Genomic DNA, 21,012 nt, shown 5'->3' on the forward strand with positions numbered 1-21,012 from the left:
GTACTATTATGCAAGGCAGTGATTTTTCAAAGTTCTGAATACCAGGTAGTCATGCTAATTTGTGCCAACAATCCTCAGACTTGATCTCTCAAAAAAAACAAATGGTTTGCTTTTAGAGATTATTTTCCAACTTTAGAAACAATGGTACACAATTGGCTTACTGGCTAGTTTGTTTTTGGAAGTAGTATTGATTTTAAAGCTAAGAACTTACTTGATATGGTATTTGTAATAAATAATTGAAGTGTACAGTATAACAAAAATAGTACTAAATGACAAAATTCACAAGTGCATATATGTATACACATATGTATGCATATAACACACATAACACATATTTGCATCTTTTGAATTGTTTGCAAGTTGGACTTTGAGATATTAAAACCCCTGTTGGGGTCTCATTGGTCACTTAACTGGTCTCAATTCATTCCACATCCACTGGCTTCTCTCCTCATCTCTGGCCTTCTACTCTTGTTCTGGGGCTCCAGTTTTATTACATGGACATTGGGATTAAATTTTTTATGATGACTAACATTTCCTGCATATTATCACTGACGCATTTGAGAAATTATCTTTGAAAAAATTGAAACTGAACAGAAAACAGACTTAGGAAAAATGGCTTTAGTTCAAAGATGTTAGATGATACTTTGCAGAAAAAGGCAAAACTTCATCTTATGATTTAGCCCATGACTCATGCCTGCAAATGGAAGCCTGACTTCCTAGAACGCTCAAAGTTATAAATTAGAGCACTCATATAAAAATAAGACCATGAAAATACATGGAAACTTAAGATATGCTTAAAAATGTCTGTAGTTTTTTTTTTTTTGTGTGTGTGTGCCTGTGTGTGTGTGTGCATGCCATTCCTTGGGCTTGGACTCAGGGCCTGAGTACTTCCCTGAGCTTTTTTTGTGCAAGGCTAGTGCCTTACCACTTGGATCGACAGCTCTACTTCAGCTTTTTGCTGCTTAATTGGAGATAAGAGTCTCACAGACTTTCCTGCACAGGCTGGCTCGAAACTGAGATCCTCATTTCTTAGCTCCCTGAGTAGCTAAGATTACAGATATGAGCCATTGGCACCTGGCTTTTACTGAGATACCTTAATTGATCAGGTTGCCAATGTAAAATTAAATGTTGATACTGTATCCATGTCTTGGAATGAAAAGTGTGTTTTCTTGGTTAATTTCAATAACTACTTAGTCTTGTATGGAAATCTTAACTATTCAGAGTCATTCTTTTAGAGAAAACCACCTTGTTAGGATGATTCAGTGTGTTGGTATAGCTGAAGTAAACATCTAAAATTTTGTTCAGTTGCTTGGAGGCAGTTTTTTTGTCTTTTCTTTTTTGGTACTGGGGATCAAACCCAGGACGTTGCACTTGCTAGGCAAGCGCTTTGCCACTGAGCTACCTCCCAGCTCCGGAGGCAGTGTTTTTGTAGGATATAAAATATAGAGGTAAAATAGACCATGAAATTGGGGGTATCTGATTCCATGTAAAGGTATTGTGAAAAAAAAAAAACCAAACCCAAAATGTTAACATAATGACTGTTAAAGTATTTGGTATTAATGTTACTTTGGTCCTAACTGGCTTTTTCATCTTAACCAGCCTCATTACTAAAGCTACCAGAAACATTTTAGTCTTTTTCCTGCTTTTTCTGGAGCATGTAGTCACTGGTAAAAATCCTTAAAGCTCTTTCACTCTTCTGCTCCTTCAGTACCTTCTTTCTCTGTACAATCTAAAAAAGTTGATGTTTCCACAGATAAATCTTGAGCCCTCTCCATGGTGGTTTTTACCCCTGAGCTCATCTAGCCTTTGTTGCTAAATCTCAAGTGCTCTTAGAAAAATAATTTAGTCAGGCACCAGAGGCTCGTGCCTGTAATCCTAGCTACTTGGGAAGCTGAGAATGGGAGCATGGAGGTATAAGGCCAAAACTCAGTACTAAAACAATCCACCCATAGCTGAGTGTGGTGACACACACCTGTAATCGCAACTTCTCCAGAGAAAGATGGAGATTGGACTGCGTTTGAGACCAGTTTGGGCATAAAAGTTAGCTGGCTCCATCTCAACAAATGGGCCTGGTGTGGTGGTTCACATCTATAAACTCAGGTATAGGGAGGGATAAGTGAGATGACAGCTGTCCAGGGTGGCCCTGGGCAAAAAAACAAGAGCCCAAAAGTGTTAAGAATCTATCTGAGCCGGGCACCAGTGGCTCATGCTGTAATCCTAGCTACTCAGGAGGCTGAGATCTGATGATGGCAGCTCAAAACCAGCCCAGGCAGGAAAGTCTGTGAGACTCTTATCTCCAGTAAACCACCAGAAAACCAGAAGTGGTGCTGTGGCTCAAGTGGTAGAGCGCTACCCTTGCGCTGAAGAGCTGAGAGACAGCACCCAGACCCAGAGTTCAAGCCCCATGACAGAAAGAGAAATGAAAAGAAAAAAAAAATCTGTCTGAAAAGTAACAGGCAAATATGGCTGAGGATGTGGCTCATCTGGTAGAGCACCTGCCTCGTAAGCGTGAGGCCAAATTCAAATTCCAGTACTGCCAAAACAACAAATCCTGTACATTTATCCTCTGTACACAACGCCTAACTCTTCAATGCTGTTAGAATCAGTGCCAAAGGTCCATATAGAAACTATTTTGGTATTACTTTTTTTTTTTTTTTCCAGTCCTGGGACTTGAACTTGGGTGCTGTCCCTGAGCCTCTTTGTGCTCAAGGCTAGAGATGTACTACTTGAGCCACGGCATCACTGCTGGCTTTTTCTGAGTAGTTTGTTGGAGATAAGAGTCTCACAGACATTCCTGTTTGGACTGGCTTTGAATTGCAATCCTCAGATCTCAATCCTCCTGAGAATTACAGGATTATAGGCACAAGCCACTGGTGCCTGGCTTCAAACTACCTTTTAATTTATCTATAAACATCCTTTCCTACGGGATAATCTCAGCTCTAACTGAATCATTGCCTTGCTTTCTGCCTTCACACTGTTACACTCCCTGCCTGTAATAGTAGCCTCCCTATTATCCTTTATTTGGCTAGACATCCATTCTTTCAAGTTTCACCTTAATGGCCAGGATATTTCCTTCAGGAAGCCTACCTAACACACACTTCTTTGAAATAAACATTTCTCCTGCAGTTTCCCCAGCACACATTCTCTCCCTTCATATCAGTATATTTAAGTAACTGTTAACTTAGCTTAACTTCTAGGATGAGTTCTATGAGTTCAGTGGACATTCCTACCTTGCTCAACATAACCAGAGTAACATTGGGTCTGGTTCAGCACAAAGCATTTGATGAATGTTTGAATGACCAGATAGATAACTTTGGCTTGCATCTCTAGGAAGTTATTTGATTTCCAGGAAAATAATAATTTGTGGTAGGATTTGGCTGCTGTTTCATAGGAATAAGGAAATGTTAAGTTAAACAATATTTTTACCAACTGATTGTCAAAAGTAGGCTAAAAGCTAAATTGGAAATAACCATTATATGGCAATGAAGTACTGGAATTCTCTGAATACTTTCAGCAGAAAACACTCTTTAGAAAATAGGAAAGTTCTAATAATTATTTTCTCTCAGAATGAAGAGCATTAAAGGAAAATAATGTAATCTTTACCCCCAAAAGAACTGAGGGACAATTTCATTTTATAGAGCTTTATTACAGGATGGTAATATCCAGGACACTTCAGAGCACCTTATACTGCTAATCAGATTTTTGGTAACTGTTTTTAAGAGTGTTACTTGAGTATTCTTCACATATGAACTTTCAGGCAAAAGCTCGACTCAGTGATTATTTAAGAGATGTTAATCTGATTAAATAGTTTATCCTTAATGACCTGAGACATCAATCCATGGATGGCTTCTATGGTAGTTTTACAGCTGGAAAAACAAAACAAAACATAAAACATTACAAATGGAAAATTATCAAACATTCAAGTTCCCCTCATGACTATCCATATTCTCACCTAATTTTCATTTTATTCCTATTTCTCAAACTATACCCACTTAAAATTTACCTTTTAACTTTTTATCCTTCTGCATATCTTGACTATTTTATTACTTACTACAATTTTCACAAAAGGACATTGTCAATCTTGATATAATTTAAAATAATTCTGTTATATGTCAGCAGCTTTGGGAAAAACTGTGTTTTGAAAGGAAACTAAAATAATACACTAATTATATATTAGTATTATATATTCATAGTAAGATTCCAACATTACATTAATATATGTTATTAGCTAGAATAACTGTTAACAGGTAAGGATTCTATGCTTTTTTTTTGGGTCCGGTCGTGGGGCCTGAACTCTGGGCATGGACTCTGTCCCTCAGCTCTTCTAGCGCTCTACCACTTGAGCCACAGCATCACTTCTGGCTTTTGTCTTTTTGCTTATGTGGTGCTGAGGAATGGAACCCAGGGCCTCAGGCATGCAAGGCAAGCGCTCAACCACTGAGCCAACTTCCCAGCCTGGATTCTATGCTTTTTTATCCTGAGATCATCATAAATATCTTCTAAACAATTAAAACATTACTTAGGTTAATGATGAAAATGATAAAAAAAAGCAGAAACAATGACAAAATCCTGTATATGTAGAAAACTACTGCAAAAAGGAAACTCTTCTTTTGCCCTTTTTATATTTTGTTATGTAATTCAAATATTTTTTCCACAGAAGTCTTTGTTGCATAAGAAATTGAGATGCATATATAGATAAAATTACAAATGTTAAGACAGTCACACCAAATCGTATTAAAACAAGTACCAAATGTAAAACCTGATGGCAGAGAAAGACATGACATTTATTCAGGTCTCTTGCTCTATTCCTAAAAACACACGAAGAAGGGAATCAAGTATTTCTAAGCCAAGATGACTCCTGATTTCAGGATGAACTTCCCCTTTTCTTCTCCCTTCTTTTTTTGTAGACTTGATTTTTCTTTTTTTCTTCCAGTCCTGGGGCTTGAACTCAGGGTCTGGGTGCTATCCCTGAGCCTCTTTGTGCTTAAGGCTAGCACTGTACCACTTAAGCCACAATGCCACTTCCAGCTTTTTGAGTAGTTTATTGGAGATAAGATTTTCCAAGGACTTTCCTGCCTGGGCTGGCTTCGAACCATGATCCTTAGATCTCTGCCTCCTGGGTATAGGATTATAGGCATGAGCCACCACTGTCTGGCTAAGACTTGATTTTTCTAAAGTAGATATGAATGTATCAGTTCATATAGATGTCAACATACTTTCTACTCTAGATTATCATATTAAATTCAAATTTCTGTGTACAGAAGTGTTTAGTTTTCGCAACCCTATTCAATTTATGCATTAGAATGCCACATTATTATATCCTAGGTTAACAGAGACAATGTTCAAGTTTGCACTTAACAAAATCTTTGGTGCTAAAACTCAAGATACTGAATTACTGCTGCAAGGATAGTTTCAGAAGCACAGGTTGAGAGTCCAATTATTAAAAATGTTTGAAAAATTAAAATCTGGAAAATTTTACAAATCTGAATTTAATCCTTTTGAAAATAATTAAGTTAGCATTTTGCTTAAAAAGTATCTAGTAATGGACCTTTTTTTTTCAGTCGGGGCCAGGGTGCTGTCCTGAGCTGTTTTGCTCAAAGCTACCATTCTACCACTTTGAGCCACAGTGCCACTTCTGGATTTCTGGTTGTTAATTGAAAATAAGAGTGTCACAGATTTTTTTGCCAGGCTGGCTTCCAATCATGATCCACAGATCTCAGCCTCCATAACATTACTTAGATCTTTGACTTAAGCCTTTTATGTCTCTCTAGTTGTCAAGGTTAAAAGCTGTGTATAAAAATGGAGTGAGGCAGGGCAAACAAATATAGTCATTATATTTAAGGTACATTATGTAGAAACTGGACTATGAAGCCATGTACTAGTAGCTCATGTCTGTAATCCTAGCTAATTAGGAGGATTTGAGATTTGAAGATCACAGTTCAAAGCCATGCAGGGCAAGAAAGTCTGTGAGACTCTTATCTCCAATTTAGCTACCAAAAAGCCTGAAGTGGAGCTATGGCTCAAATGGTAGAGCACTAGACTTGAGCAAAAACACTCAGAGACAGTGCCTAGGCTCTGAGTTCAAGTCTCAGGACCAACATACACACATACAAACACACACACACATCGAGGGTAGAGATGGGAGGGAGAAAAATGGGGGAGATTGAAAGAAGGCTTGCTATTGCTCAAGATGCATTGTAGGCACAACTTGACTTATGGAACTGAACCCTCTTCCTACAACTACTTAATAAAATAAAAATACAAAACAAAAATCCTAAAAATAATATAAACCAACAAAATTTATACATAACTTTTTTATATGGTGGTAGTGACTGAGGTTTGAGCTGTGTTGACAAGTTTTTAAAGGTCCTAAAAAAAGATAATATACAGGTATCATTCTAATGAAGTTATAACTAAATTGAAAAATAAGAAATTTGATTCATTCTAATTTGCTAATGTGAAGAAAAGAGAGCTGGGATAGGAATCCTACAGATTAATTCTTACCTGTCTCTTGTAGCTTTGGCAAGTTTGTCTTCTGACTTTCGGTCATGTGTTTCCAAACCCAACATGAAACTCCCTCGTCCTAGCTGGGCTTCTGATTGCTCTAGCTTTTCAGACAAATCAAATACCTGACCAGTGGTATAGTCTGCATTCTGTGGAGAAAATGGTATTCAGTGTACAACATAATACAATTAAAAAAATCACTTCCCTCCTCTTATATATATTTACATACTCAGGATTAAATCTAGGATCTTGTACTAGCTAGGCAAATCCTCTATTAATTACATCTTAAGAACTTTTTCTTTTGAGAACAGATCTTATTAGTTTCTCAGGCTGGCCTTGAATTTTGGATCTTTCTGCCTTAGCATGTAACTTGGTTTACTCCGCCTATAACTGGGATTGCAGATGTACAGATATATGTGTGTATGTGTATGTATATTTTAGTTCTTTCTTTGCTTTTCATGCAGGGATTAGGGCTTGAACTCAGGGCATAGGTTTTGTCTCTGAGCTTTTGTGCTCAAGGCTAGTACTCTATACCTGAGCCACTAGTCCACTTGAAGCTTTCCAGTGATTAACTGAGGATAAAAGTTTCATGGATCTTCCTGCCCAGCTGGCTTTGAACTACAATCTTAGATCTCAGCCTCCTGAGTAGCTTGGATTATAGGGGTGAGCAAATGGCAACCAGCTCCTAAAGTATGTATTCTTATAAAAATTAATTTTAACATAGAACATTTTATTTACAAAGAATTCTACTGTAAAATATCAGTGGATAGTCAATTAAGTAAGACTTCAAATTCCAAATATAAAAATAGATTCCCAGTTCCAGCTGCTTGAGGGTAGATGTTGTCCACTTATTATTTCAAGATTAAATCTGGAATTGATTTTCTTGACTGCTTAACTGGAATATTTGCTATTACAGGAGGCTTCCCAGTACAGGTTTTGAGTTCGGCTTTTAGCCCTATTATAGATTAGCTGGTAAGTCTGGAGTAGGCCTTGTGTTTCAAAAATGGGAGAAAGTGGCAATGATTTTTTATCTTAAGGCTATGATAAAAATCACATAAAGCAATGTATAAAAAGGTCTCAGGAAAATCAGTGTCACAAATGCACCTCGAAAAGGCTGAATAATTATTAGCTAATTTTGTTATTGTTTCCTTATTAAGCTTTTAGGATTAGTAGTTATAATATAAAAAAAATAAGTTTTCTAGGGCTGTGAAGGTGTCTCAGTGGTAGAGCACTTGCCTTGCATGCCCGAGGCCCTGGGTTCGATTCCTCAGCACCACATAAACAAAAAGAAAAAAGCCGGAAGTGGTGCTGTGGCTCAAGTGGTAGAGCGCTAGCCTTGAGCTGAAGAGCTGAGGGACAGCGCCCAGGCCCAGAGTCCCCATGACCGGAAAAAAAAAATAAAATAAAATAAGTTTTCTAGTTACAAAACTTTGATTTTAGAAAATATAGAAATTGTAGAGCAATGTAAAGAAAATACACATTATTTTAGGCCTTCTGCTCCTGAAGGAGTTGCTTCTACTCCAGAGCAATCAGTAAAGAGCTTGCCCGTGGGCTACAGCTGTCATTTTGTAGTCACATAAAGCCTGAAATGAACCTGACAATGCTGAGAGAGAAAAAACTAAGACTTCATAGATTTGAATACAAACTTGTGCCTGAGGTATACTCTATTCCTAGACTTAGTAATTTACATAATACTTAATTCCCTTCCTTATTTTGGTTATTCTGTTACTTATAACAACAGTCCTGCTCAAGATAATCTGTTATCTGATACAAAACAAAGCAATACTTGTATTTTGTTCTCCATAAGTCTGTTTAAATTGTGTGTAATTCTCTTCCTCCCCTCCCCCCATCTGACAGTCTATTTGCCATTTAGGCTTAGTCTCTCTAGTATATAAAGTGGAATTGCAATCTGCTCCAGCTCAGAGATGCAGATTCCTACTCCAGACCCCCAGATCCCTAGACCTGGTATCTGTATTAAGTAAGTATAACCTTTTTGAGAAATGGGGTTTCAGATATTAAGGAGATTCTATAGCTTAGATAAAATTCAACTTTGCCAGGCAAGATGGCCCATACACTAGGGAGGATAAGGCAGGAAAACTAAGTTCAAGGCCAGCTTGAGCTACAAAGTGCTTCTGTTTCAATCCCTGTTCCCCAACTTTTTTTCAAGTGCATTCCTCCAAGAACAGTACTTACAGTAAGCAAGCTAGATGAACTCAGTGTATTCACCCAGTATTTATTCCATAAAAGTTCAAGTAATTTGCGATCCAAAGAGGATTTGAAATATGAGACTTCTAAGGCGTAGTATCTATGAAATGGAAGTACAGATTCAGGTATGTGAAAGAAAATATTTAGTGATAACACATAGAAGTTATGGCCAAATTTAAGCAAATTATTATTTTATATTCAAATAGTAATTTTCTTTTCCCCAGTCCTGGGGCTTGAACTAGGCACTGCCCCTGAGCTTTTTTTTTTTTTGCTCAAGGCCAGCACTCTATCATTTGAGCCATAGCACATTTCTGGCCTTTTCTGTTTATGTGGTACTGAGGAATCAAACCCAAAGCTTCATGCATGCTAGGCAGCACTCTACCACTCAGCCACATTCCTAGCCCTAGTAATATTTTAGTTTTTAAACCAAGAGAACAATGGTAAGCAGGGCTTTCTTTCTTTTTTGGGTTGTGGTTTACTAATCTTCTGTTTACTAAATTTGTCTTGTATTTTTTTGTTCTTCTTTAGAGTCTAAGAAGTCCTAGAACTTATTAATAACAGAATTTCTTATTGATATATTTGTTTTTTGAGTCTGTCAATTCCAACTAATGACACATAAGCATAATGAGCTGCCTCTCTCTATAATTTTTGTAAGCTTTTTAAAAAATACTGAAAATGACACATCGACTCCCCATTTTCTTTCTAATACTCTAGTTAGGATCTACTACTGCTTTTTGGAAACGCAAATCTCAAAGTATGGCCCTCCTCCCCGCCAAAAGTCAGTACCAGGGTTTGAACTCAGGACCTTAAAGCTCTCACTTGGTTTGCTTGCTCAGCTGGTGCTTTATAACTTGAGTACAACTCTAGTTCTATATTACTCTTTCTTAGTCTCCTATGGTTTCCACACTCCCTTTGACAATTTTTGATGGCTGTCACTGTGCTAGTTTATAAATTTGTACACATATGCATGTATACATGTGTGTATAAATATGTGTATGTATAAAAAATTTAGTTTCACAATATCATTCCCATCACTCTTTCCTTTCCCTTCCTCCAGTTTTCTCTGTCCTTCTTTTACAATCATGGAAAGTTATTTAAGATAAAAGAATAAAAAAAAAACCCAGAGAAGGTTAAAAGACAAAAGATTGAATATAAATGAAAAAGGGTTATCATTCAGAACATGAGAGTTCACAGACAAACATGCTTCTACACTCAAGAGTTTTTCTCTTTCAATAGCACAAATAAGATGATTAAGCTTAATCCTTTAGGAAAGAAGTAAACCATTTTTACAGAAATATATCAGAGGTGGTTGAAAATCAGATACATTTAGAAATTCACTTTTAGAAATTCTCAAATTTTCTAAGACTTTATAAGTGAAAAGTAAGAGTAGTAGCAGTAGTACATGGCTAGTCTAAATGTTCCTTGAAGTCCGTATTATTTAGTCATTTAAGAAACCCTTCTTTTTTAAATGCCTACTCTAGGTGTCATTGCCCATTTTTTTTTTTTTTTTTTTGGTCCGGTTGTGGGGCCTGAACTCTGGGCCTGGGCACTGTCCCTTAGCTCTTCAGCTCTACCACTGGAGCTACAGCACCACTTCCGGCTTTTTTCTTTTTGCTTATGCTGAGGAATCGAACCCAGAGCCTCATGCATGCAAGGCAAGCGCTCTACCACTGAGTCACCTTCCCAGCCCCTGTCATGGTCCATTTTAAACACAAGAACACAGCCCCAAGTATTTGTGTTCTCATGAAATTCACAGTGTAAGATGTCAATAGCAAGGAAACAAATACACCAAAGGTGAAAAGAGCTAACAAGAAATAGGAAAGGGGCCGGGCGCCAGTGGCTCACGCCTGTAATCCTAGCTACTCAGGAGGCTGTGATCTGAGGATCCTGGTTCAAAGCCAGCCGGGCAGGAAAGTCTGTGAAACTCTTATCTCCAATAAACCACCAGAAAACTGGAAGTGGCGCTGTAGCTCAAGTGGTAAAGTGCTAGCATTGAGCTGAAGAGCTGAGGGACAGCACTCAAGCCCAGAGTTCAAGTCCCATGACTGACAAAAAAAAAGAAAAAAAGAAATAGGAAAGGGGAAGAATAATAGGGAAGTATATTTGAAATAGTGATCAAAGAGTATTTTCTGTTAAGGTGACCCTTAGAAAGATATTCAATGATTAAAAGACATAATAAGCCATGTGGAAATAAGGAAGAATGTTTTAGATAGGAGGAGGAGTAAATACAAAAACTGTGAGGCAGAAGTCTGCCTAGCTCCTTCAACAAATGGAAGAAGTAGTATATCTGGACTAGAGATAACCAAGGTGCTATGATAAAGAGCTGAGCTCAGAAAGGGGCCAGACCATTCAGGGTTGCATACTCTATAGCAAGTTACAGTCTTTACTCTTGGTGAGATGGGAAGTCATTTTGAGGAAGAATGTGATCTGACTTATATTTTAACGGAATCACTCTGGCTGAGAAAACATCTTTAAGAGAGTGAAGGGTATTCATAAGAAGACCAGTTAGGCAGCCAGTACTATGGTTTGTCTCCAAATGACAGTAGCTTCAATAAAGGTCATTGAGGGATGGTAAGATAAAGGTAAAGAAAACTGCCTCCACAGGGGCGTCTTCTATTTTTTTTCCTAGAAATGCTGGGGTTTGAACTTTTAGGGCCTCCATACTTGCTAGGCAAATGCGCTACTACTTGAGCCATACCCTAACCCTTTTTTTTGTTTTATTTTTTAGGGTCTTGCTTTTTGCCAGACCAGCCTGGGACCCTGATCTTCCTACTTGTGCTTCTTGGGTGGCTGCATTCCTATACCCAGCTTATTTGCTGGGATGAGAGTCTCACAAATTTTTTTGCCTTCAGGGCTGGTCCTGAAGCATACTCCTTCCAATCTCTACTTCCCAAGTGGCTGAGATTATAGGCATACATGACTATGTGTAGCCCTTAGTGGCTTTTTTTTTTATTGTAAAAATACTGTACAGAGGGGTTACAGTTACATGAACAAGGTAATGAGTACATTTCCTATCAAGCATTGTTACCTCATCCTTTGTTTTTCATCCCTTCCCTCCCACCTCCACAACTATACAACTCTCCTCCCCCCCCCACCCCGCCTAAACTGTAAAGTTTGTTTTTCAATATAGTGTCTTGTACAATCTCATTGTTACAATGGGTCAACCTATATCCTTATTTAAGCATTTTGTTTTTTCCCTTCCCCTCCCCAAATTACAGAAGTGTATATACAAGATGCAGGGCACCGACATCAATACAGTGAAAACAGAGGTTATACCATGGGGGAGAAACATACAAAGAAACAAAAAAATCAAACGTGGTACATTATAAATACGTTAGGAATGATAGTAAGAAAGAAAAAACCACTTGTGTCCCTATCTTGGGGTTCATTTCACTTAACATCATCTTATCTGGTCATATGTACATAGCTTTTGACCTTTTCTGCTTGTTCCAGGGCCATCTACAAATTCAATGTGATATCTATCAAATTCAAACCTCATTCTTCAATGAAATAGAAGAAACAATCCAAAACTTCATATGGAACAATAAAAGACCCTGAATAGCAAAAACGATCCTTAACAGAAAAAATAGTGCTGGAGCAATATCAATACCAAATTTCAAACTCTACTACAAAGCCATAGAATCAAAACAGTTTTGTACTGACACAAGAACAGACCTCAGGACCAATGGAATAGAATTGAAAGCCCAGAAATGAACCCACAGACCTATAGCCATCTAATCTTTGATAAGGGAGCTAAAAAAAAATAGAATGGGAGAAAGACAGCCTCTTCAGTAAATGGTGCTGGCAAAATTGGTTAAATACCTGTAGAAAACTAAAAGTTAGATCCTTATATATCAACCTGTGCCAGAATCAACTCCAAATGGATCAAAGACCTCAAAGTGAAAGCAGACACCCTGAAAACATTACAGGAAGGAATAGGAGAAATCCTAGGTCTCCTTGGCACAGGCTGAAATTTTCTCAATAGAGACCCAGAAACACAAGAAATCAAAGAAGGGTTGGACAAATGGGATTGCATGAAGCTGCAGAGCTTCTGCATGGCAAGGACATAGCTAGCAAGATCAATAGAAAGCCCACGGACTGGGACAAGGGTCTCATATCTAAAATATACTTAGAACTCAAAAAATTAAATCCCCCAACAACAAATCCTCAAAGAAACAAGTGCCTGATAAATAAGTGGACTAAAGACTTAAACAGAAACTTTTCTGAAGAGGAAATAAAAATGGCCAATAGACATATGAAGAAATGCTCAACTTCTCTAGCCATAAAAGAAATGCAAATCAAAACAACATTGAGATACCACCTCACCCCAGTTAGAATGACTATGAAGAAATCTAATAACAGATGCTGGAGGGGATGTGGCCAGAAGGGAACCCTACTGCATTGTTGGTGGGAGTGTAAACTTGTGCAACCACTTTGGAAAGTAGTATGGAGGTTCCTCAAAAGACTGCATATAGAGCTTCCTATGACCCAGCAATCCCACTTTTGGGCATTTACCCAAACTATCACAAACAAGACCATACTAAAGCTACCAGCACAACTATGTTTATTGCAGCATCATTTACCATAGCTAAGATACAGAACCAACCCAGATGCTCCTCAGTAGATGAATGGATCAAGAAAATGTGGTATATACATGTATATACATATACATATATATATGTATGTATATATATATATATATATACACATATGCATATACATCCCCCCACACACACAAATGGAATTCTATGCCTCCATCAGAAAGAATGAGATCGCTTCATTTGTTAGGAATTGGGAAGACTTGGAAAAAATTATAATAAGTAAAGTAAGCCAGGCCCAAAGAACCATAGGTTCTATGGTTTCCCTTATTTGTTCTTACTGGCTTTTTTAATGTTAAAAAATTCAGATATAATTCCTATGCCATAAACTTCATCATCATATAAAAAAAAGTATGTGTAATTCAGTGATTTTTTTCATGTCTTTTTTGGCATTTGTAGGGAAAATGTATATGAAGAGTCGTTGCTAAATGGAAATTGTTTACGTTACTGGCTGCAAACTTAGCTGGTCTCTGAACAGACCTTTCATTTATTAGTTTCATTATGTGCCAAGTTTATCATGCTAGATTGAAAAGACCTTTCAGTTATTAGTTTCACTATGTGCCAAGTATATCATTCTAAATTGAATGTAACTATTTTGAATATAATCATATTTGAATATTATCCTTATGTTTTATTATTTCAAAAGGTACTTGCATTATGAATTGCAATTTGTCTGATTCTATTTCTGATTTGTAAAATAAAGAGCGTGGACAGGATGATCTCTAAGGTGTCTTAGTATCTTAGTATCAGATACATAATTTTTACTTTTTGAAGAACTGGGGATTGAAACCATGCCTTTGGGGATGCTAGGCAGGTGATCTTCCACTGAACTATCCTGAGCCCAGATATACTGTTGAATTACTTACTGTTTGCAGTGTACACCAAAGTCTTCTATTTTATTAAGTGGGATAGTCTGGTATTCAGAAGGTCCTTCATCAGGAGGTTTGTAACCCTAAGCAAAAACAAAGAAAACAGAAGATTAAAAGCAACAAGAAAAACACAAATTTGTCTATGTAGCTTTTTATTTATGAGAACATTAATTTTGGGGAGCCAAATACTCAATTTAATCTTCTAATAAAAATGTATGCTAATTTCTAGCCTTTGCTAACTCCATTTGGTAGTCCTAAGCTGGATTTAGCTTATGGATTCATTTTTCTTGTCCTTAATAGATATGGTGTGTGTGTGTGAGATTCATTTTTCTTGTCCTTAATAGATATGGTGTGTGTGTGTATGTTGATCCTGGGGATTGAACTCAGGGTCTGGATGCTGTCTGTCCTTGAGAGAGGGTGTGTGTGTGTTGATCCTGGGGATTGAACTAAGGGTCTGGATGCTGTCTGTCCTTGAGCTTTTTTTGCCCAAGACTAGCACTCTGCTACTTGAGCCACAGCTCCACTTCTGTTTTTTTGGTAGTTTATTGCAGGTAAGAGTCTCATGGACTTTTCTGTATATGTTGGCTCCAAATCATGACCTTCAAATCCCAGTCTCCTGAGAAGCTAGGATTATAGACAGGAGCCACTTGTGCCTGGCAGGAGATATATTTATGTGCATGCTTCTATTGCAGACCACAGTCTCCCTCCAGGGAAGGAAACTGACCTATTTAGCTTTTTGTCTCTCTAGTACTTGTCAGAATGCATACATATTTATTATATTTGTAAATACTTACTATATTAACAGAGACTGCTTTTCTAGTAAGCTTAAAAATTTATTACAAGCCAGGTGCTGGTGGCTCATGACTATAATACTAGCTACTCAGGAGGCTGACACCCAAAGATCGTGGTCCAGGAAAAGTCCATGAAACTCTTATCTCCAGCAAAAAAGCCAGATGTGGACTGTAGCTCAAGTTGTAGCATGCTCAGGGATAGCACATAGGCTCTGAGTTCATGCCCCAGGACCAGCACCAAAATATACAAAAAAGTAGGTGCCCCTCTTCCCCCCAGCCAAAACCCATAAATAATACTACTTTTTGCTATGGATAGTTTATGATAGACAATTATTTTGTAAATAATCAATTTAGGCTAGAAAGAGGTATTAATTGGGCTGAAGTTGCTTAGTTATAAAATACTTCTTTGGGGGGAATAGGAGATATATTAGGATTAAATCCAAGGATTTGTGCTTGCTAGGCTAAGTATTCTCCCACCTGAGATATACCTCCTCAATCCTGTGGTAGGGAACTTGCCTAGCATAAATGAAGCCCTGAGCTGGCACACTCACATGCACACACATTGCACATGCATGTGCGTGCATACACACTCATAGAAAAGTCAAACATTATTCACAGCATTAACAGCATTAACTTAAAAAAAAAAGTTAGTCAAATATTGGAGGTAACAAACAAAATCAGCCAGGCACCAGTGGCTCATGTTTGTAATCCTAGCTACTAAGGAGGCTAAGATCTCAATTTGAAGCCAGCCTGGGCAGGAAAGTCTGTGAGAGTTTTAACTCCAATTAACTACCAAAAAAAGCTGGAAATGGAGATGTGGCTCCAGTGGTAGAGCACTAGCCTTGCACAGAAAAACTCAGGAACAACACTCAGGCCCTGAGTTCAAGCCCCAGGACCAGTTAAAAAAAAAATTGTAGACCTGTAATTACCTTTGGGTATGTCCTAAAGGCTCCAAGATTCACTTTTCCTGCAGAAATTGTTCTCGTTGGATCAATCTATAAGAAATATACAAATGTCAATGTAAATCATTATATTTCTCCATTTATTCAAATATTACAGAACTAAAAATGTATATGTAGTATGTAATATAATATGTAATACATATTCTAAATAGTATATATTGTTTTTTTTTTTTTTTTCTTTTGGTCCGGTCGTGGGGCCTGAACTCTGGGCCTGGGAGCTGTCCCTCAGCTCTTCAGCTCAAGGCTAGCACTCTACCACTTGAGCCACAGCGCCACTTCCGGCTTTTTTCTTTTTTCTTATGTGGTGCTGAAGAATCGAACCCAGGGCCTCAGGCATGCAAGGCAAGCGCTCTACCACTGAGCCACCTTCCCAGTCCTCTAAATAGTATATATTTTCTTAGCATTACATATTATATACATAACAAATATGAAAAAAATACCCCCCAATATCACATAAAAATTCAATGACATGGGTAATAAATGAATGAAATAGGTACAGCAGTAGCTCACGGTTAAAAATTAAACAACTATTTTATCAGCTAAAAACACTATTTAAGCTGTAATTCTAGCACTACTCCTGAGGTTGTTTTAGGCTACATATCAAGTTTGAGGCCAGCCTGGGCTACACAGTAAGGTTTGTCTCAAAGTCAATAAATACTTCAATAAACAAAAGATTAAATTTTAAAATTTGCTCGTTTCTTTTAAGACATTTTTCTTTTCTGTTTTTTTTTTGGGGGGTCTGGTCGTGTGGCCTGAACTCTGGGCCTGGGCGCTGTCCCTCAGCTCTTCAGCTCAAGGCCTAGCGCTCTACCACTTGAGCCGCGCCACTTCCGGCTTTTTTCTTTTTGCTTATGTGGTGCTGAGGAATCGAACCCAGGGCCTCAGGCATGCAAGGCAAGCGCTCTACCACCGAGCCACTTTCCCAGCCCGGACATTTTTCTTTTTCTATTAAAAGATGAACATTTTCTACTTTTCTCCTAGAAACTTGGATAGCATTTAAAACACTGTGGGTATAGTAAGAGTGGCTCTGGCAATTCCTGCTTACTCAATTTAGTCAATACTGACTGAATACCTAAAATAAGCTGGGTGCTTGGTGGTTATATTTACCCTCATTTTATAGAGATGGAGGGGGATGGAGGATGAGATGAGAGGAAGTTAAATAACTTTTCCAAAGCCTCAGATTCTGAGTTAAAAATTCAGATTCAAACCTAGGCAGACTGACACTAGTGCTTTACTCTTTTCTTTATCATACTGTTTTGATTTCTCAGTATACTTGCTTTAGAAAATCTTCATGAAGAACTTAATTAAAATAGGTTTAAAAGTACTTACCACCACTGCAACAAATGGTTCCTGGAACTGCTGGTTAAGCATCTGTGTACTAACATCAATCCCAGAAAGCCAGCAGCCATAGCCAGGATGGCTATGATACCAGCCAATTGCATTTTCAAGGCGACCAACCTAAAAAAAGAAAAGGACAAAAAGCTTGAAATTCCTCTTAATTGCAGAGTTGTCATTTGTGTTTTATATAATATTGATAAAATTACACTGTGAAGGATTGTTCATAACATTAAAAAAAGGATTTTCTCCAGGTACTGGTGGCTTATTCCTGTAGTCCTAGCTACTACTTGTAGGCTGAGATCTAAGGATCAGGAAGCTATCCTGAGTAGGAAAGTCCATGAGACTCTCATCTCCAATTAAACACCAAAAAGCCAGAAGTAGAACTGTAATTCAAGTGGTAGAGTGCAAAACTTGAGCATAGAAGCTCAGGGACAAAATGAAGGCTCTGAGTTTAAACCCCAGGACTGGTCCAAAAAAGATTTTCTGAATAGAAATACATATATAAAGTACAAAATAAACAAGCTACAATTACAACAGGGTAATCAGTCTCTTCCATATCTTTCCTCTACCTGGTTTCTCAGTCCAGATGCTATTCCTATAGCCAGGAGCTTACATATACTTATAGAGATACTGTTTGCATATGAATATATATAGATATATATATATATATTCATATATAATAACATACCACGTGGTGTTTTACTGTTTTTTCACTCAGTAAACAATTCTAGAGTTTGTATCATATAAGTAAATACATGGCTATTTTTGGAAAGCCTGTGGAAGTGGTCCATTAATGCATACACCATAACTTCACTGGTTTTATACTCATGAATGTTTAAGTAGTTCCCAGCCTTTTTATTTCAGTGTATGTAATTTAATTTTCTCAGTACTGGGGATAATGAACTCAGGTCCTCCCACATCCTAAATTGATTTTTAAACATACTTCTGATAATGGATGTTAAGAAACTTTTAAAAAAAACAACCTGCCAAATTGATGCTATATATCTTATCAGGCTTTTAATCTCATATATCTTTTACATAGAAATTGTTTAATTTTAAACATAAAATTTAATGTGCAAAGGATGGTTTTAAGTTCAGGAACAAAAGTCATCTTGAAGCTCTAACACAGTTATTAACCATTTCAATTATCTTTAACAGTTGCACATGAGACTTGCCATTTAACAAAGCAGTTTATAAATACAATGATCAGTGTTACTCCTTTCATCATTCTCAGTAAGCTTCTAAGAAAGAATCTTTTTACCTGCTTGGCATTTTCTATGTAGGCAGCCATGTACTCGTAAGCAGCAGCCTGAGCATTTACTCGGGTTTCAGTGCCCTCTACAGGCAAAGCAAAACTGTCCATAATGATCATGGTTTCACCATCTACCTTTCCAAGCATCAAACCCATCACTTCCAAGTTGCCTCCTGATCTGGCATGCATCACCATTTTCAGTAGAGCCAATGCTGAGATTTTGCAGTACTTAAAGTAATGGTGGCTACAAAACAAAATCAGGATATGATTAAATTTCTCATATAAAGTCAATTTCAAATTTTGAAATCAGATTAGCTGGATGCCAGTGGCTCATGCCTGTAGTCCTCCCTCGCTACTCAGGAGGCTGAGATCTTAGGATCGCAGTTTGAAGCCAGTCAGAGCAAGAAAGTCCATGAGGGCCCTATCTCCAAGTAAGCACCAGAAAATGGGAAATGACCCTGTGGATCAAAGTGGTAGAGCACTTGCCTTGAAACTCAGGGAGAGTGCCCAGGTCCTAAGTTCAAGTCCGAGGACCATCTCACTCATACATACACAGACACACAGACACACACACACAGTGCTTAGCTTAGTTACTGACACATACTAAAATGCATACTAAAAAGTTAGTAAGTACTGTTATTAGCATTATTAACTTATCTGTTACAGCACCCTCAAAGGAATACTGTGTTGAAGGTTCTGGCTTCCCTCTGTGATATTCTTCAAATTAAAAAAGTGTATATGGGTATGTCAAAATGAAATGTACTTATACAATTGATGCTAAAGAAATGTAAAAACATTAAAAAGTAGGCTGAATATCCCGCACTTCTGTGACCACTATATCCATCAATGTATACAACTAAACTCTTACATAAAATTACATTTTGATACCACGGATGCATCCTAAGACAGCTAGAATCAGTATAGTTATGGGTAGAGAGGTGAGCAAACAATTTTCTAAGTATTTAACAGACTACATCAACCTGAAGTGTACAACTGCTATAGAAGTACATAGACAACCAGGCAACCTCACTAGACTGTACAGAATAGTCAGTGCCTTTGAGAAGAATTTTTAGTAACCAAGTCTAATTTCCAAGCTTTCAACCAAATTTTTTTTTTCAGATTTCAACCCAGATTCACCCCACTCCCCCAAATATCAACCACAGTCTAAAAGATATATAGTTTTGGAAGTCAAGACATGAATTTAAATCTTAGGAAAAAGAAAAATAACAAGTTATTATGGTCCCATTAGATAAATTCCAGATCATTTTTATAGTTTACTTTATAATGGCAACACCAGCTGGTAGGTCTACTTTTGTTTTACAGATACATGAAGATAGATAATGTAGCTTCTTAAGGTCAATCAACTAGTTAAGTGACAGCTGTTGAGATTTGATGTTAAATCTCTTGCTCATTCAAGGGTTCATTGTCTCACTGTGATCATGAGGTAAGCTTCTTAATGTATTTGCCTTTTTTTTTTTTGTCAGTCTCAAAGGATTGAACTCTGGGCCTGGGTGCTGTCCCTGAGCTCTTTAATTCAAGGCAAGTGCTCTACCACTTGTGCCACAGCACCACTTCCGGTTTTCTGGTTGTTAATTGGGGAAAAGAGTCTCATGGATGTTCCTGCCTGGGGTAACTTTGAACCATGATCCTCAGATCTCAGCCTCCTGGGTAGCTAGAATTACAGGCATGAGCCACTGGCTCCCTTCCTACTTCGCTCGTTTTCTTAATTGCAAAAAAAGGAAGGGAAATACCTTACTGGGTTGTCATAAAGATTAAATATGAACATTTCTAGCTCAGTTCCCACTCATATTAAGTACTCAAATACTGTGAAACTGATATTGCTAGTTTGGAACAAAGCTGGAGGCAGAGGAAGTACTGGTGACAACCCTCGTTTATCTCTCACCGAAGTGTTCTTTCCAGCTCAAGCAGTCGAGCATCAGCTTTGAGCAAAAAAAGCTTAGCGAGAAGGCTCAGTCCCTAAGTTCAAGCCCTGAACCTGCACAGGAAAACAAAGTGTCTTTTGTGTTTTTTTATTCTCCCTCTGATGAACTCTCTCTTAGTACTGAATGTTTTGAATAAAGAACCCCCTTGACTTGCCATCACTTCCAGGGACACAGGGATTTTACTAAGAGGCGAAGAATCTTAGCATTATTATTTTTATTTATTTATTGTTGTTGTTGGTCACGGGGCCTGAACTCTGGGCCTGGGCGCTGTCTCTCAGCTCTCCAGCTCAAGGCTAGCACTCTACCACTTGAGCCACAGTGCCACTTCTGGCTTTATCTGTTTATGTGGTGCTGAGGAATCGAAAGCAGGGCCTCAGGCATGCAAGGCAAGCACTCTACCACTGAGCCACCTTCCCAGCCCCTAAACAGTTTTTTTTTGTTGTTGTTTTTGGTGTTGGTCCTCAGGCTTGAACTCAGGTCCTGAGCTCAAGGTTCCTGAGCTTTTTTTTTGATCATGGGGCTTGAACTCTGGGCCTGGGCACTGTCCCTC

The 21,012-nt window shown here is 37.9% G+C and overlaps 1 protein-coding gene across 2 annotated transcripts in view; it reads right to left on the bottom strand.

The window, feature by feature from the left end:
* Nucleotides 1-3,625: 3,625 nt before the first annotated feature.
* The window catches only part of Cops5 (COP9 signalosome subunit 5), a 19,120-nt gene continuing 1,733 nt past the window's right edge, over nucleotides 3,626-21,012 (bottom strand). For both annotated transcript variants that reach the window (XM_013034499.1, XM_013034501.1), the window contains exons 2-8: nucleotides 18,529-18,763; nucleotides 17,259-17,387; nucleotides 15,897-15,962; nucleotides 14,174-14,259; nucleotides 8,698-8,809; nucleotides 6,505-6,653; nucleotides 3,626-3,866 (exon numbers count right to left, since the gene is read on the bottom strand). In XM_013034499.1, coding sequence (XP_012889953.1) covers nucleotides 3,782-3,866; nucleotides 6,505-6,653; nucleotides 8,698-8,809; nucleotides 14,174-14,259; nucleotides 15,897-15,962; nucleotides 17,259-17,387; nucleotides 18,529-18,763 — 862 coding nt within the window. In that variant the 3' untranslated portion in view covers nucleotides 3,626-3,781. The remainder of the gene's footprint in view (nucleotides 3,867-6,504; nucleotides 6,654-8,697; nucleotides 8,810-14,173; nucleotides 14,260-15,896; nucleotides 15,963-17,258; nucleotides 17,388-18,528; nucleotides 18,764-21,012) is intronic.

The sequence above is a fragment of the Dipodomys ordii genome, unplaced genomic scaffold (genome assembly GCF_000151885.1).
Source record: "Dipodomys ordii isolate 6190 unplaced genomic scaffold, Dord_2.0 Scaffold190, whole genome shotgun sequence".
In the NCBI taxonomy this organism is placed as follows: domain Eukaryota; kingdom Metazoa; phylum Chordata; class Mammalia; order Rodentia; family Heteromyidae; genus Dipodomys; species Dipodomys ordii.